The 17109-nt window shown below is 47.8% G+C and overlaps 1 protein-coding gene across 6 annotated transcripts in view; it reads left to right on the top strand.

Annotated features, from left to right (window-relative positions):
- Nucleotides 1–17109, top strand: part of ARHGAP44 (Rho GTPase activating protein 44) — a 173752-nt gene that overhangs the window by 93888 nt on the left and 62755 nt on the right. For all 6 annotated transcript variants that reach the window (XM_030534516.1, XM_030534518.1, XM_030534515.1 and 3 more), the window contains exons 2-5: nucleotides 5218–5257; nucleotides 12243–12347; nucleotides 13378–13454; nucleotides 14308–14419. In XM_030534516.1, coding sequence (XP_030390376.1) covers nucleotides 5218–5257; nucleotides 12243–12347; nucleotides 13378–13454; nucleotides 14308–14419 — 334 coding nt within the window. The remainder of the gene's footprint in view (nucleotides 1–5217; nucleotides 5258–12242; nucleotides 12348–13377; nucleotides 13455–14307; nucleotides 14420–17109) is intronic.

Genomic DNA, 17109 nt, shown 5'->3' with positions numbered 1-17109 from the left:
ACAAATCAGACATCAGGAATCATAACATTCAAAAACCAGTGGGGGGAAAACACTTCAACCTGTCTAACCACTCAGTGACAGACTTGAAGGTGGCAGTTTTGCAACAAGAAAACTTCAAAAACAGACTCCAAAGAGAGACTGCTGAACTCGAATTAATATGCAAATTAGACACAATTAACTCAGGCCTTAACAGAGACTGGGAATGGCTGGGTCATTACACTAATTGAATCTATTTCCCTATGTTAAGTTCTCCTCACACCTTCTATGGGTCATCTTAATTATCACTTCAAAAGTTTTTTTTCCTCTGCTGACGATAGCTCATCTCAATTGATTAGACTCTTCCTGTTGGTATGCATACTTCCACCTTTTCATGTTCTCTGTATGTATAAATATCTCCTGTCTGTGTGTTCCATTCTGTGCATCTGAAGAAGTGAGCTGTAGCTCACGAAAGCTCATGCTGAAATAAATTTGTTAGTCTCTAAGGTGCCACAAGTACTCTTGTTCTTTTTGCAGATACAGACTAACACGGCTGCTACTCTGAAACCAACTATAACTAGTTATAAATGCAGCCTCAACTATAGGGGCAATTTACCATTCATGAATAGTTTTGCACTTCGGTGTCGTGTCACAATGGTAAGGACAGTGTGAGAGACTGTATTCTATTCAAAAAACCCAAGATGAAATGGTTTCTGAGGAAACCTCAATAAACAAATAGGGTTGTTCTGCTGGAGTGAAGAGGAAAGAGGCCAGCACTGAGTGTGTTCTGTGGTTACTTCTGACTAACCCAGCCCTATGACTTCGATTACTTAAGCTAGAAAGAAACAGCAATAGCATTAAGACTATTCAACGTTGAGTCCAAAATGTTTAAAGCCAGGGGGTGGGTTAAATTGCCTTCTCTTGTACTTAAAGGAGTGGCTAGTAAGAGACAGCTCTGGCTTGCAATGAAACACAGCTCTTAGCTCTGTGCAGTTGAAGGGAAAGCAACATGTAGCAAGTTGTCTTAGAACAAGCGGAACGACAGTAGAAAAGAGTAAACGCTGTTTTGGTTGGTGGGCTAAAGGTAATTGAGTTGATATAATAGACTTTAAGACATTTCACTTAATACCACACAACACTTTGATTACAAAGCTAGAACGATATAAAACGGAACGTATTAAACAGAACAAAAATGGCTGATAAGTCTCAAACCATAATTGAAAATGGGGAATTGTTGAGTGAGTGTGTTTCTAGTGTTTCTAGGCCCTGTGCTATTTAGCATTTTTATCCGTGACCTAGAAGAAAACATAAAATCATCACTGATAAAGCTTGCAGACCAATCTTATTTAATGTTTTCATTCATGACTTTGGCACAAAAAGTGGGAGAATTCTAATAAAATTTGCAGATGACACAAAGTTAGGAGGTATGGTTAACATGGAGGAGAACCAGACTGTCATACAAGAAGATTTGGAGGGTCCTGAAAACTGGAGTAATAGAAATGGGATGAAATAGTACAAAGTGCTAGTGCATGGACTTGGGGACTAAGAACAAGAATTTGTGCTATAAGCTGGGGATGTATCAGTTAGAAGCGACAGAGAAGGAGAAAGACCTGGCTGTATTGTTTTTACAGGATGACTATGAGCTGCCAATGTGATGCAGCTGTGAAAAAGGCTAATGTAGTCCTAGGATGCATCAGGCGAGATATTTCCACTAGCAATAAGGAAGTGTTAGTACCATTATACAAGGCACTGGTGAGACCTCATCTGGAATACTGTGTGCAGTTCTGGTCTCCCATGTTCAAGAAAGATTAATTCAAACTGGAACAGGTGCAGAGAAGGGCTTCTAGGATGATCAGGGGAATGGGAAACCTGCCTTATGAAAGGAGACTCAAGGAGCTTGGCTTCTTTAGCCTAGCCAAATGAAGGCTGAGGAGAGATAGGATTGCTCTCTATAAATACATCAGAGGGATAAATCCTGGGGGTGGGATGGGGGGAATATTTAAGTTAACCACCGATTTGGACATAAGAACAAATGGATGTAAACTGGACACTAGGAAGTTTAGACTTGAAATTAGAGGAAGGTTTCTAACCATCAGGGGAGTGAAGTTCTGGAACAGCCTCCCAAGGGGAGCAGTGGGGACAAAAAACCTAACTGGCTTCAGGACTGAGCTGGATATGTTTATGGAGAGGATGATACGATGTGACTGCCTACAATTGCGTGAAGCCAGTCTGTGACTGCTAGCAGTAAATATCCCCAAAGGCCAGAGATGGGACACTAGCTGGGGAGGGCTTTTAGTTACTACAGAGGATTATTTCCCAGGTGTCAGCCTGGTGGGTCTTACTGACCTGCTCAGGGTCTAATTCATCTCCATATTTGGGGTTGGAAAGGAATTTTCCCCGGTCAGATTGGCAGAGAGCCTGGAGGTTTTTTGCCTTACTCTGCAGCATGGGGCACAGATCACTGACTGGTTTGAACTAGAGTCAGTGGTGCAATGGGCAGGAAGTCAGACTAGATGGTCAGGATGTTCCCTCCTGGTCTTAAAGTCTATGAGTTGAAGTGTTTGGGCCTGCTGGGGATTATCAGACCCAGCTGGGAAGAGGTCAGGTGATTTCTACAGAGGCCTGATGGGCTGAGCTGAAGGAAGAGTTGCAGGGAGGAGGTTGGCTCCTGGGACAGGCCCAGGATGAGGGGAAGGAGCCCCTGCAGCCTGCACTGGTCAGAGGAGTAGCTTTGCTTTGTTGGAAGAGTAAGCTTTGTCCCGAAGGAAGGGCTTGCACAGACTCTGAATGTGGCTTTAGCCCTGCCTGGGCAGGGGAGACAGGCCAGCAGCCCATGCGGGGCTTGTTCTCTTTCTGAATATTGAGCTTAGTGATGGTGAAGTGGCTGAATTTTGGCCTCCCTCTGTTTGACCCCAAGACCACTATGGCATGGGCAGGGCATCTGCTGCCCTTCCAACCTGCCTTCCTCTGCAGGGGTCCTCTCTAGTGATGAGGTGTTACTCAATGTTTGGCCTTCCTGCTGAGATGCCCCACAGTGCAAACTGCTATCGTGGCATGTGGACGTCTGATGGAAACTCATTGACTCCTTTCCTGCAGGCCACCCATCAGTGGTAGCAAGGGAAATAGGGTTTAGCAAGGCTCATTTCAGCCCATGGGTTCTGCATTCTTCTTCCCTGCCATGGTTCCTGGGAGCTCCCTATGCAGGTTTGAGTGAGGAACCACCCACTGCTGTGGTTTACCGCATGTGTTTTTTACAGAACTGTGCTGTAGGCCACGGGAATGCAGAGTCCGAGAAGATGTAAAAGATAAATTCCAGCAGTTGGTATTTATCAACTTGCAGGAGAATGACTGCCAGCCTTTCTCTGTTAGTGCACGGAGGTGGGTGTTTTGGGAGAGCTGTTTTGAGGGACAAGAGAATAATGCTGGCACAACCCAGCTTGTACTATGCAACTAACTCGCTCTGGGACCTTGGGCGAGTCACTTTGCCTCTCTGTGCCTCAGTTTCCCCATCTGCAAAATGGGGATATATTTTATCTCGCAAGGGGCTTAATCATCAATGGTTTTAAAAGGGCTTTGGCGTTCTCCCATGAAAGGAGCTTTACTGTACTGTAATATCAGGTGTCTCTGGGCTCGGCACTTCCCTCCAGCCTGACACAATGACGCTTCGGAGACCAAGCTGCTTTGCTGCCTCCATGAGCCGGAATCATTCTTCCCAAGACAGCTCGGCTCCATTCTGTGACCTCAGAGTGGCCCCATCAAGAGTTCCTTCGAAGCTCTTTGGTGCGTTCGGAGATGTGTTTTAGCTCAGCCTGTAATGAAAGGGAGGTTGAAGAATTGTGTTCAAGCGTTTCCTTTTGTTCCCCCTAAAAAGACATGCAGATATCACTCCCCTTAGTCTGACCCCAGTGCAGCAGAAGTACAGCCCGGTGTCCCACTAAACACAGGATTGGACTGTGGTTTCCAGGGTAGCACTTGTCATCGTTATGGGCTGAGCTGTCCCCTCTGGTATCTCAGTGCACTCCCTCAGATGTCCAGCCTCAGACGTTTCTGTCTCCTGGGATGGAAGCATGCGAATTTCCCACCCTTAGACCAGGCCTTGGGCTACCATACTCTGTGGATCAGCCAGGCTCACCCAGCGGGTCTGCCTGCGTTCAGGTACATGCAGTCCTTCCCTTCAGGAGTCTGTGACCATGGTCAATGCAGTGACCAGGCAGCCTGCATAAACCAGAGTATTGATAGAGCATTTAGAAGCAAAGATCTTAAAACAATAAGCTGTCACCATGTATCTCTTTCTTACCTATAGACCTCTCATCCCCTCAGGTCCAGCCGCTTCAGACCCCGCAGGAGGTACCTGTGTCACTCTGTTTCCCAAAAAGCTCTCCAACAACTACCCCCCATGGAAAGAGAGAGTCCCATTTTGTCCAGTCAGAGATCCCTTCTTATCAGGGCCAAAGCCTAGGAACTGCTTGTCCAAACTGGTCCAGGAGGTCAAGCCAGAACCCTCAGAGCCAGTGGCTCTGCAATTGTCCTGTAACAATTCTCTAGTGCTTACTGTGGGGTCATCATCATGTTCCCATTACGCCACTGGCGTTTAGGGCAGCAAGGAAGCTCCTCCACTCCTCTCTGTTTCTGGCAAGTCTTTCAGTGGGTCCCCAGCTGTGCCCCAGGTTTTCCAGCTCAGTTTCCACAGCTCTTCGCCATGTTTTTTTCGGGTGGCCTCATTTTCGCTTGCCTTCAGGTGTCCATCTTATTGCTACTCTGGTGATGGAATCAGTTTCCATCCAAAGCACATGACTAATCCATTTCCAACGCCTTCTGGCAAGGATGGTGCTCATATCCTCTTGGCTGCACTGTGTCAATAGATCTTGGTTTGAGATGGTTCTGGGCCAAAAGAGACAGAGGATTTTTCTGAGGCGGGTTGTGTGGAATGAAGACCGTTTGGACATGTCATTCTTTACTGTGGAGTGGCTTAGCTTAATCTATTGTTTCCCCTTGCTTCTTTTCCCAGCAACCTTGTTGATTTAACCCAATATACAGTGACCAGCCCAATAACCAGGTCAATGCACGATATTCATAAATCATTACAGGGCAGCTCCACACATGTCCGGGTGCTCTCCACAGCCTGACCCCTGCGTGCACTATGTGGGTCTCTCTGGGTGGGATGCCACCTGGGTTTGTAGCTGGTTATCAAATTTTTTTTTGGTTTGCATCACCACTAACTTTTTTGTTTTTCCCTTGTAGAGCTGAAAAAACGGAAGTCCTGAGTGAAGATCTCTTGCAGGTAAATTGACTCTCTTTCCTGACAACTGGTGACCACAGTCTGAGACCTGTTTAAGGAGGTCTAGATTTCAGTGCCCCTAGAGAGGCAAGCTTGTCTGGCGGTTATGGCACTAGCCTAGGACTCGGGAGGCCTGGATTTATGTCCCCAGGCTTGAATAGATTTAAGGTGTGGCCTTGTGCTAGATGTATTGTCTCACTGGGACCAACTCATCACTAGCAAGCGGGAGGGCTCATTTTACTCCCCATTCCATAGCTGACTGTAGGGGGAGCTCTGCTGGAGTACGGCGCATCTCTCTGCAATGCACACTGGTTGGAAGACTGCGCATTTGTCTCCCTATACGGGCACAAAGCATTTGCTTTCAAGGTTGGCGTCAGGTCATGTACAATCAGATCAAGGCCTGCTTCAAAGGTCAGCCTCAAGATGACAGTAACCAGTCCTGCCTGCCCGGTTTGCAGCTGTATTTGTTGCCTTTATGCACAAACCAGATTGAACCAGCTGCATGTTGTTCTGTTGGGGATTCGCAGGCTTTGCTCAGTTTGGTGATATGGATTTCCGTTTCACGTTGTAAGAGGAGATAGAGTTTTTAGAGGCACTCGCCGCTGACCTTGCTCTGCTACCACTTGAGTCAGAGGTGCCGTTGACTTTGATAGGAGCCACGTTAGGCTGACACTTGAGCACTTTTGGAAATCCCACCTAGCGTCTTTCATGGCATTAGAACTGATGCTGGGGTCATAAGGCTCGATAAGATGTCTCTGCTGTTCACACACCATTAATAAAGTAATATGCAATGCCAGCCCCATTTCCTGATTTGGGAGAATTTTGTTGGCATGTGCATTCTGCACACTTCCACATTCTGTATATGTGGTTGTTGTGGATGACTGGTTAATGAGAGCAGAGAGAATAAAACCTATCCTAATGCATTGCAATGGGATATGCCTTGATGAAAGTAACAGTGCTACCAATGACGAGTACACAAGGGTTTACCTGGCTCACAGACGTGCGGCTATGGGATGGGGATGGTTTGAGAGGATTCCAGCAGAGGTAACTTTAGACCACACGGAAACTTGAAGCTTTATTTTTGTGTCAACAGCAATATTCCTGCTTGCAGCATGTCATTCTGCTTCCTATTCATGTTACAATGTGTGGGGGAGGAGGGGATCCCACATCATGGATCAGAATCCCATTGTGCTAGGTGCTGTACAAACCTAATAGAGATGATTCCTGGCCCAAAGAGTTTACAATCACAAGAGGAAATTCCCTGGCTTTTATATTGCATCTCTCTAATCTTACTTGAGCATTTGTATCACGGTCATACACCGATCCCTTTTGTCTGACAAGAAACATCTGCACAGGGAAGAAACACTCTTGAGAAACAACGATGCCACTTTTACAGACATGTTCCTATTGTTAAAGGGGAAAGAAACAGATAATGTCTACAGAGGGATTTCTTTAGAAACGGTTTAAAGTGTTTTTCCAAGCATTCCGGGAGACGCCATCACTTCCTCCTCTAATCACACAGCTACACACACAGGCCGTCTCAGTTTTTCAGGTGATGCAGAAGTAGGAAAGTGCAAGGTGGAAGTGAGAGAACGTGTGCGCCCCTTAGTATGTCCGTGCACTGACCTGTATCATCTGGGACTATTGCTTAACCAACGGTCTGAGCACCCCCTGCACATCACCAGTTCCATCCTCTGCTGAGTCCCGTGCGGGAAGAATCTATGGCATGAAACTTTCCTGCAAAATTCACTGCTGTTGGCGTGGCATTTTTTGCTCAGGAGAGGCGTGTGACTGAGTCAGCTGAAAGGAGTAACCAAGGCCTTTGCCTGGGAGTGTTTCCAAGTGGTTTGGAGAAATCCAGGCCCAGCATGCTCTTACTTTACCCTTTTATAGCCCATTTCCTTTTAGGATCTGTCGCGGATCCACAGGATCCAGGCTCTGCCCCAGTCTGGAACCAGTCCCTTGGGCGTGGCCCTGTTAGTGTGCCAGGCTCCACACAGTTCCACAGGGCGGGACCACTCCAAAACTGGATCTTCGGGTGCCAACCTTCCCTGTCAGTATCCGTGGCTCCCTGCAGCGAGTCCAGTCAGGCCAGACGCCTGTGGGAGGCTTGGAGCACGTCCACACTTAAAATGATGCATCGGTGCAGCTGTGCTGCGGCAGCGCTTTAACAGAACTGCTCTAAGCCGCTTTCCTATCGGCGTAGTTAATCCTCCTCCCTAGAGGCCACAGCTGTGTCAACGGAAGATGCTCTCCCAAACACATAGCACTGTCAACACGGGGGTTAGGTTGGTATAACTATGTCACTCGGGGGATGGATTTTTCACACCCATGAGCGCTGTATTTATACCGGTACAGGTCTCTAGTGTAGACCAGACCTCGTCAGAGTGCAGTGCTCTCAGGGGGTATTTGCACTGACGTCAGGCAGCCTTTTCAAAACAAGGTAATGATTAGTCTCTGGGTTACAGAATCTAGAAGTCCTTTGGTTAACACAGACCAGCAAAGGTTAGGACCTAGTCCACGCTAGCTAAAGCCAATCTGCTGTAGGAATCATCTCCCCTCCTTTCTCTGTCCCAGGTAAGTGTCCTGTGTCTCTGGGTATGTCTACATAGCAATTAAACCCCTCCGGCTATCCTGGGTCAGCTGACCAGGGCTCTGAGGCTGTAAAATTGCAGTGTAGACATATGGGCTCAGGCTGTAGCCTGGGCTCCAGCCTGAACCCAAACATCTATACCGCAGTTTTACAGCCCCGCAGCCCAACCCTGCAAGCCTGAGTTAGCTGGCCAAGGCCAGTCTTGGGTGTTTAAGTGCTGTGTAGACATACCCTCTGAGAGCTGAGCTAGCCACCTCGCTCCTTTCCCATCTGTTCTCCAGTTCAGGGCCTTTGCTCTGCTTCCCTGCAGGGAAGGTAGGGGGAAAGATCCTTTTTCTCAGGTGTTAGTCACAAGGTGTGAATGTCCTGGTCATTGGGGTTTCCATTGTCTCTTCTGGATCCTCCATGCACTTGTATAGCCTTTACTCAGTGTGTTAAGGACTCTGGTCTCCAGCCAGGCAGCTGTGTGAGCCCCACACCTTGTCCCTTCCCTTTACACTCACTGCACAGCAATACAGAGCCCATTGGTAAACTGAGGCATGCACAGGAATTATAAAAAAAATTACCAAAATTCCAACATTTATCACAGGCTCTCAAAGCACTTTTTGAGCATTTTTCCATGCCTCAGAACCTGCCTATGAGGTGGATTCCAGTAAGTATTACTCTACCTGTTTTTCAGATGGGGAAACTGAGGCACAGAAAGGTTACGTGACATGCCAAACGTCACACAGGAAGTCAATGGCAGAGCCAGGCATTGAACCCAAGTTCTAGGCTAGTGTTCTAACCACTGGACCAGTTCTGTATTTTAGTCCATGTGCCTTCCCCTTGCCACCTAGGACCAAATCCAAACCAAAAGGGAGTGCTGTAGGCAAAGGGAAATGGTTCTCCCTTCTCATTGTAAACAGTTCCTGAGGTTTGCTGAGAGGAGAGGCAGCTGTTTACAGCCAGCAGATACAGCCCATGGGACATGGCCCAGTTTTACACGTAGAATACTGAAGCTCTCTCATCCTACAACTTTCAGCCAGTGTCAATACATCCAGTGCGGATTGACTCTAGGGCCCTGATCCAGGTTGCATTGAAGTTCATGCAGAGGCTCTTAGACTTGAAGAGGGAGCTGGATGCTAAATGAACATGCTTCACACACAGATTGTTGCTCATCACAACCAAAAATAGAGACATTCTTGGCAGAGTCCAAATCCTCCTCAGAGGTGTTAGATCTTTGGGAATCTTGCAGGCTAATCTGGCATTTAAAGGCCAAATTCTGTTCTCAGTTACACCCATATAATGTTGGATTAAGTCCATAGAAGTCTGTGGTGTTAACTGGCTTTATGCTGGCACTGGTGAGAGCAGAGTTTGGCCCTAATAAGGTAGGGGCTGGGGTTTCTGTACCTTTCAAGAGTTGCAGGCAGTTTTGCAGAGAAAATAATGAAAACCCCCATCCAATTTGTCCAAAGATTTAATTTTCTTCTTCGGTGACTGTCCCAAGAGAGAATGAGGAACAGTGCATCCACTTTCTTCCTTAATGTAATATCTAGTACCTCCCTTCAAACATGCATCTGTGCACACTGTACCTACCTCCTGAGTATAATACCTGGAACCTCCCTTCCAACACACATGCACCATCCCCAACCAGGACCCCATCTCTGTACTGAGCTGGGATGAAGGTTACTATAGTTGCACAGCAATGCATTTTCCATGAATCGTTTGTAGAGCGATGATCCATGGGCTTATGCGGAGCAGCCTATCCTAAAACTATGCTCCCAACCCTCTGCTTCCAGCCAGAGGCTCAAAGTGAACTCTTTCCATTAAATCTCGTAGGCTGCTGGTGTCTCTGGAGTTGCAGCACTTTCCCTAATGCCCAAGAAGCAAATAATATTACTTTTTCCATGTTATTTTGCAAGATTTTGATCACTCTACCACACTGTACGTTTTCCTAGAGCCACTAAGCTTCATTTGCAAAAGCTCTTGTTTTACTTACATTTAGTAAATTGTCTTGCTGAGTGTTCAGATAACATTTTCAGTGTGTCCAAGCCAGGGCCTCATGTGCCAATCTTCGGCTTGAATCTCGGCCAGTTAGGTTCCCAGCAAGATATTGGTAGAAGCAGAAAGCTCCATAGCCTCATCTGCCTCTCCTGGGGAATGAAGAGCACAAGCTGTAACCCAATGTATTACATTAGGCAGATATCAGAGGGATAGCCGTGTTAGTCTGTAGCCACAAAAACAACAAGGAGTCTGGTGGCACCTTAAAGACTAACAGATTTATTTGGGCTTGGGGTTTTTTACCCATGAAAGCTTATGCCCAAGTAAATCTGATAGTCTTTAAGGTGCCACCAGACTCCTCGTTGTTTTTATTAGGCAGATGTTCATGTTAATAATAAATTAATCTCTATGCAGATGTGAGGCTGTTTGTTAAATTAAGGCAGTGTAGTGAAAGACACGCACACAGAGGCCGTGTGTGCGTGTTTGTATGTACTGTTAATATACAGGTTACTAAATAAACCACAGCATTAAATTGCTTTTACTTTTGATACTCTGACTTTTCTGTCTTTCGTGCTTTTTTCTCTCCTTTCCCTCTGTATTGACCCTGATATTTACCCAGACAACTGTGAAGTTAAGTTTTTGCACTGATTTTATCTTGTTTTTTTAAATTTCATAATAAACACTGATACATTTTTGGGAAATTTGAAACCAAATGCAAACTGAAAGTGAAGGGTCTTGTCTCTATGGTAACGGGAGCCCTATCTGGATCTGAGACAGATAGCAAATGTTGCCTTGGAGTTGCTTATGGAGGACCCAGAGATGTGATTCAAACTCTCTGGGACTGCTGTTAGTTTGTCGGGGTTCCCTTCCTTTCCAGCTGGCCTAGTCTTTTGGATCAGAGGAATATTTAAAGTCGTTGTGTCATTTGTCAGGTGTTTGCTTCCATTGTCCCCCTCCCAGTAGTATCTGCTTCAAATACAAACACCAGCATCTGTGTGGAAATTCGCACACCAGTGAGATGATAGAGGTATTGATGATAGAGGAATAGAAGAGCAGAGAGTAAGCACTGGCAACTTCTCCCAGTCTTTTACCTAATCTCGCTACACAGTTATGTCACCGTGGTCTCTCCTCTGCCTCTCTCATCTCAGCTGTTCCGGAATCTGGGCAGTCATGCCATCTTTTGAATGAGACGTAATATAGAGGTTGTCACCTCTTATGGTCATTTAGATTAATAGATTAAGCCATCTAGTCTGGCCTCCTGGATCGCACAAGGCTAAGAGTCCAATAACGTGTGTCTGACCAAGAGCATCCACTCTGGATGTGAAGACTCCAGGAGAAGGAGAGTCCACCACTTTCCTTGACAGTTTGTTCCAAAGGTTAATCACCCTTTATTAAGAGCCCAAACAGTAACAGGGATTCCTCATGTCATGGCCAAATTCTGTTTTGGAGACCTACATTCTGATTATCTAAACTTCCCTCTCCTGTCCTAAGTGATATAATAGGGATTCTGTGGTGTTACACAGCTGCAGGGCTCTACTCCAGAAGTGGCTGCATTTCCATGGGTGCCAAATGATTCCTCTCTGTACAGCCTGTAGCAGTGTTTTGGATTAAACCCTATATAGGATTAATCCAATCCCTGAACACTTATTTCCTATATTATTAAAAGGTTGCATTAATTTTTGTGAATGGACTGAACAGTACAATCTGTGAATGACTGTGCATCAGTAAATACCCCGGTAGGAAGTAAATGTGTAACCAGGAGCAGCAGCAGTGAGCCCTGGAGGCAGTACATTGTGCAAGTCACTGGATGGAACGTGCATTTGGATCATGCCTGGGTGGCGGTTGTACAAAGAGAGTGGAATTTCTCTGGAATAGGCCTTTAATAATTGGGGCATCAAGACAAGTCGGTTCTGAGCGCTTTCAGCTACTGTAGGGGCAATGCCTTTGCTGCAAGATTTCAGACTTGACTGCGCATACTGGTAATTTTAGGCATTCCTAGCATGTCCGTTCCTCTGCCTAGTGCAGGCTACAGTAAGGAATTATTTCCTTTAGAAGCTCCTGATTCTCTTAATCTGGCAGGACTTCAGCTTCCATATGAAATTCTCTCTCCTTATTAAAATTTCCTTGCACAACCCCCCCACCCCCACCCCGCTCTTGGTGCGTGTTACGGCACTGATGCTGCACCATGTATCTCGTAAGGAACAACGGGATATCTGGGTTCGTAAGGTCTTGTGCAGCCTCTTTCTTTGAAGCTGGGAGCTGTGCTCATGGTCACGGCAGCTGGCTCCAAGGGGCAATGTTCCGTCAGTGGGGAAGGGACAGCTGCCCTTGGATTGTTTTTCACAGCTGGCTCACTGGCGGCTGTTGCTGTGTTGTCCCTTTGATGTCCTGCCAACTGTGTCCATCTGTCTGCAGGTGGAGAAGCGGCTGGAGCTGGTGAAGCAGGTCTCCCACAGCACTCACAAGAAACTGACAGCCTGTCTGCAGGGGCAGCAAGGCGTGGATGCCGACAAGCGCTCAGTAAGTGGCTATGTTAAGAATTTGGGCTGCACGCAGCCAGATGTTAAGCACAGGATGTGTCAGGGCTCAGGCTTGAGAGGGAGTCTGTAGAAAACTGAAAAGTCTTCTTAATGTGTGTGTCAATTAATCAATCTTCCATAGATTTCTATGACCTTAAGTTGACGGAGGGAGGGCACAGCGTGTGTTTGAATGTATCTGGCCCATATGGTATGCGTGTATTAAATCATTTGGTTGGGTGTGAATCCTTGCCGAGCTCTGCCTGAGTGTCAAGCTGCCACGCTCTAGTGTGTGATTTCAAACTGACTTCATCTTTGCTTTCTCTTCACCGGTGTCAGAGACACAGGCCGGAGGGGGTGCGAGGTGAAGCAGAAGTGAAATGCCATCAGCAGAGCTTCCTCCTGTCAACCGTCACCAGGCCTAGCACGTTCTCCTCCATTGCCTGCTTTCTGCCAAACCTGTGTGTGTTTGGGGCAGGATGAGGGCTGGGGAGCTTTGCCTACAGCTTTCTCACCTTCCTGTGGGGGGCACCTCCCTCCCATGGCAGCTGTATGACCATGGGCAGCCACCTCCCTGCAGAGTGTGGGGTTGGGGGACAGATTTAGGTACTGAACAGAGCCTGTTGGGTAATGCATTGGTAGCGTTAGTGCTCCCCATGGGGCTGGGTGGTAGGGATGGGCCTAGACCATGAACCTCAGTCCCAGCTCACGCTTCCCAGGGTGCCAGGGGTGGGGTGTTGGTTAGAGACTGATTCTTTCGTATGTCTTTGCTGCACTGTTTAACATGTGAGCAGTTGTCTTGTCCTGCAGCCTTCAGGCTGCAGGGACTCCTCACTGGCCCACCAGCCAGGCCAAGGCAGGGGGCTGAGAGACCCTTTCCCCAGGAATGGACACACACCCCCCAACCCAATCCTGGTCTATGTAGCTCAGCTCCTCACCGCCCCACTGTTAGAATTGAATCTCAGATTGGAGCCCACATGAGAATCCTGCTCTCCGTTGGACAGTCATTCATGCCCAGCATGTTTCCTTTGCAGAAAAAGTTACCTTTGACGACGCTGGCCCAGTACTTAATGGAAGGCTCCGCCATTTTAGGGGACGACTCTCTACTGGGGTAAGAAGCTCTAAGGAGACTGTGGTCCGCTGTGCTCCAGGTCCTACCTGGCTACATGCCTCATGGCTGACAGCTTTGCAAAGTGGGTGTGAAATCCTAGCAAAGCAGGCTAGCTCCCCAGGCTTCTCCTGGCTGCAGAGTGGGGGTTGGCAAGTGGTGGGCGGGGGTTGGCGAGTGGTGGGCGATCAGCACCCCCATGGGCTGCCTCTGCTCACTCCCTGTCCAGTCCCACTGCCCCCCCCCCTTGAGGGGGGTTGAGCAGAGGGACACAGTCTCTGGCTAGGTTGTGCTCCTGTCCAGCAGGCTTCGAAGGGGCAGCCGTACCTGCACAGGGAGACTAGAGTCCCAGAAACCTGCAGGCCATGGCCCTTCCTGCTCCCATCCTCCTGACCCGCCGCCTGACAGGTCATGGTACACCCTTGGGTGTCTCTACTACCTTCCTAGAGGGCATGGTGCCTCCTGTCCAGTCTCTCTACCCCCAGTAACACAGGGTGTCCTCCACTCCCCCAACCCCAAAAGTCTGTTGAGTGACCTTTAACCGTCTCCGCAGAAGACCATGAATGACACCCCTGTTAGGTATTGCTGCCCTTCACCCCCTGCCCCGGAGCTGGCTGAGGCGTGTGGAACAAGGCCTCGCTCTCATCCTGCCATGCCTGTGTCTGCAGGCCGGTGCATTCACACAGAAAATGTCAGCTAGTGCCCTTGCATCTAGTCTCATTCCTGTGGTGCACAAGCCGCCAAGTTGCACTTTTTAATGTCTCAGCCGCACAGCTCGTGTGAGCACACGTGGGATGGGGGGAGCACTGGAGCTGGGTTTTCATGCAGCGTGTCACCTGTCACTTTCCTTTCGTAGGAAGATGCTCAAACTGTGCGGCGAGGCGGAGGATAAACTAGCCCAGGAGCTCATCCATTTCGAGCTGGAAGTAGAACGGGACGTGATCGACCCTCTGTTTGTGCTAGCTGAGGTAAATGGGATCGAGATGCTGAGAGCCAGCAGCAGGGCTGGCAAGGTGTGCGACACTGATCCCTCTGGCCGGTGCATGGAGCAGTGGTGATGAGCTCTGAAGAGTGCAGTCACTCCCCTTCAGCGGAGCCTTTCAGGGTGGGGTTCCACATGCTCCGTGTGTGAGGGGAAGCTCGTAGAAAGGAGATAGGAGGGGGTGCTGGAGAATCATTTCTGTTCTGTCAGGCTCAGTGTTTCTCTTCCCCGCTCTCTGCCTGCTGTGATGCCTGGCGGTGCTGGTGCAGGGATGCGGAATGGTGTGAGCATGCATGGAAGAGCCTCCTTCCCCTCGGGATCCCGAAGCAATGTCTGACTGAAGAGGGAGCTGGGAGAAGCTTGCACTGCCTCTGCCAGGGCTTGTGGGTGGTGGAGCAGATATAACACTGGAGAAAGGCTCCTTGTGAGCAGCCCTGGTTGCCCAAGTCCTCACCTTGGCCTGATCCTGCAAACGGTTACTCACGTGAGTGCAGGCTTCCAGGATTGGGCCCCAGAGATCAACGTTACCTGGGCTGTGCCTTTATCCATGGCCCACGGCCAGCAGGGGCACTGCATGCTCCCTGCGCTGACACCCCGTGTGCCTTGCCCTTCCCACTGCAGGGACCCTCCCTGGGGGCCGAGGGAAAGGAGCCTCTCCAGTCTCAGTCATTGGCCCCGCAGTGCAGGCTGCCAGGAACCATGGCAGCAAATGCCCCCTGCAGTGATGTCTCTGTGATGGGGATCCTGCAGCCAGACGAGTAGCTCGCCTCACAAACCGCCAGACAGATACCCCAGAGCTAATGACATCTGGGGTCAGATCCAAACCCAGGGAAACCAGCGGGAGTCTTTCCGCTGACTTCTGTGGGCTCTGGATCAGGCCCTCGGTCTTATCAGGCACTTGGGGCCAGATCTGGGCCGGTGACCATGTGGTGAGTCGCCATATTCCAGTACCAGTCCTCACGGGCTTTCCCAGGTTTTGTGTTCCCAGCTGGGAAGATGCCCAGTGTTCAGTCCCAGAGCTTGTTTGCACTCTCAAGCTGTGCTGCTTCATATAATGAAATGTATAATGAAAGCCATGCATCCCCCCCTAGCATGTGCACAGCTATACTGGTACAAAGGGGCTTTGTATGGGAATAGCTCTTGCTGTACCAGAAGGGGAATAAGCTGTACCCGTATAAGGCACCTTTTATACCTGTATAACTGCATCCACACTAGTTGTTACACTGGTGTAGCTATTTTGGTTTCAAAAATAATCACCACCCCCCGAACCAGAATAGTTTTACAGGTACAAACACTTTGGCCTTGAGGATGGAGGATGAGATTTTGACGTTCCCTTTCCATTGCAATGAATAATAGGGTCTGACTGTTTCCATGGGTGTTTATCCCGCAGTGCTTTCCCACTGCCGATCACCAGCACAGGCGTTTGTCCTGATTCTCGGTTTATCTTGATGCACTTTGAGTGCTGTACAAATAATGAATAACAAGGTCAACTTTTATATTAAGGTTCCCTTTATAAATAGTTTCTGAAGAATTAATAGATGATTAATGAATGTTTTATGCATGTTACGGAGGTGAGTACTATATGGAAGAGATGGTTAGAAGCATAGCAGTACAAGGTGTTATAGGCAGTTATAAGCAATGCTTATAAGCAATCTGTTGACTTATTGGACTCTACAACAGTTGATTAACCATTTATTAAACCTCTATTAATTATGAATAATTTATAACCTATTTATAAATGGAACCTTAATACAAAGTGTGATCATTAATAACTATTATTATATGTTCTAAGGAGATGCTGTCAAAATAAAAATCACTTCTCTATATTTCTAACAGAGATCTTACCCAAGTTGCTGAGAGCACCAGAGGCTGTAAACATTAATGAAAGAAGTTAGATCTGTTTTATATTTTGCCATTTGTCCTGTTTTACTTTTTTTGTGCTTCAGTCAGCTTGGCCAGTGACGCTGCCCTGCTCACATTCATTTTATTGCTAGTCAATTTTGCTTTGTGTTTCTCTGGCCCTTGCAGGTGGCTGTTGTGTTTGGAAAAACGTGTTTTCATTGACTTTTTTCCTTAATTTCATGGGAAATTTTTTCCTGTTGAGTCTGGCAAAACCTATTGAGTTCAGTTCGGATCTCATCTCCACCTGCATAAATATGGACAACGCCAGTGAAGTCCGTAGTGATATGAAAGCAGAATTAGGCTCTGTTTATATATTTATTATTCTTCATTAAAAGGCCTCAGTTTTGGACTTAAACTAAGGCATTGTCTAAATACAAAAGTTGGACTACTTTAACTGCACTGATACTGTTAAAAAGATACAAACCACTCTCCCCCCATGGTATGGATGCAGTCACACTACTATTGATATGCTTATAGCAGTGTCGCTGTTCACATGGGGAACGGGCGTGAGCTGTGCTGGTCTAAAGCTCTCTATACTGGTAGAACTGTGTCCACACTATGCTGGCATGATCACTATTTCAGTGAAAAATTTCTCCCCAACCTGGCATAGTTACACTGTGCATGTAGAGCAGGCCTACGTTGACAGTATCCTCTTAAAAACAAGAAGCCTGGTTCTCATTTCCAGTCAGGCCCCTTTGCACCACTCTGGCAGCATAGAGGAGCCTTAAAGTGGGGGTGAACTACAGTTGTGTCCACTTTCAGGGCCTTTCACCT

Source organism: Gopherus evgoodei, chromosome 15, assembly GCF_007399415.2.
Source record: "Gopherus evgoodei ecotype Sinaloan lineage chromosome 15, rGopEvg1_v1.p, whole genome shotgun sequence".
NCBI classification, from domain to species: Eukaryota; Metazoa; Chordata; order Testudines; family Testudinidae; genus Gopherus; species Gopherus evgoodei.
Note: the sequence above shows the minus strand (reverse complement) of the source record. Positions and strands in the feature narration are given on the sequence as shown.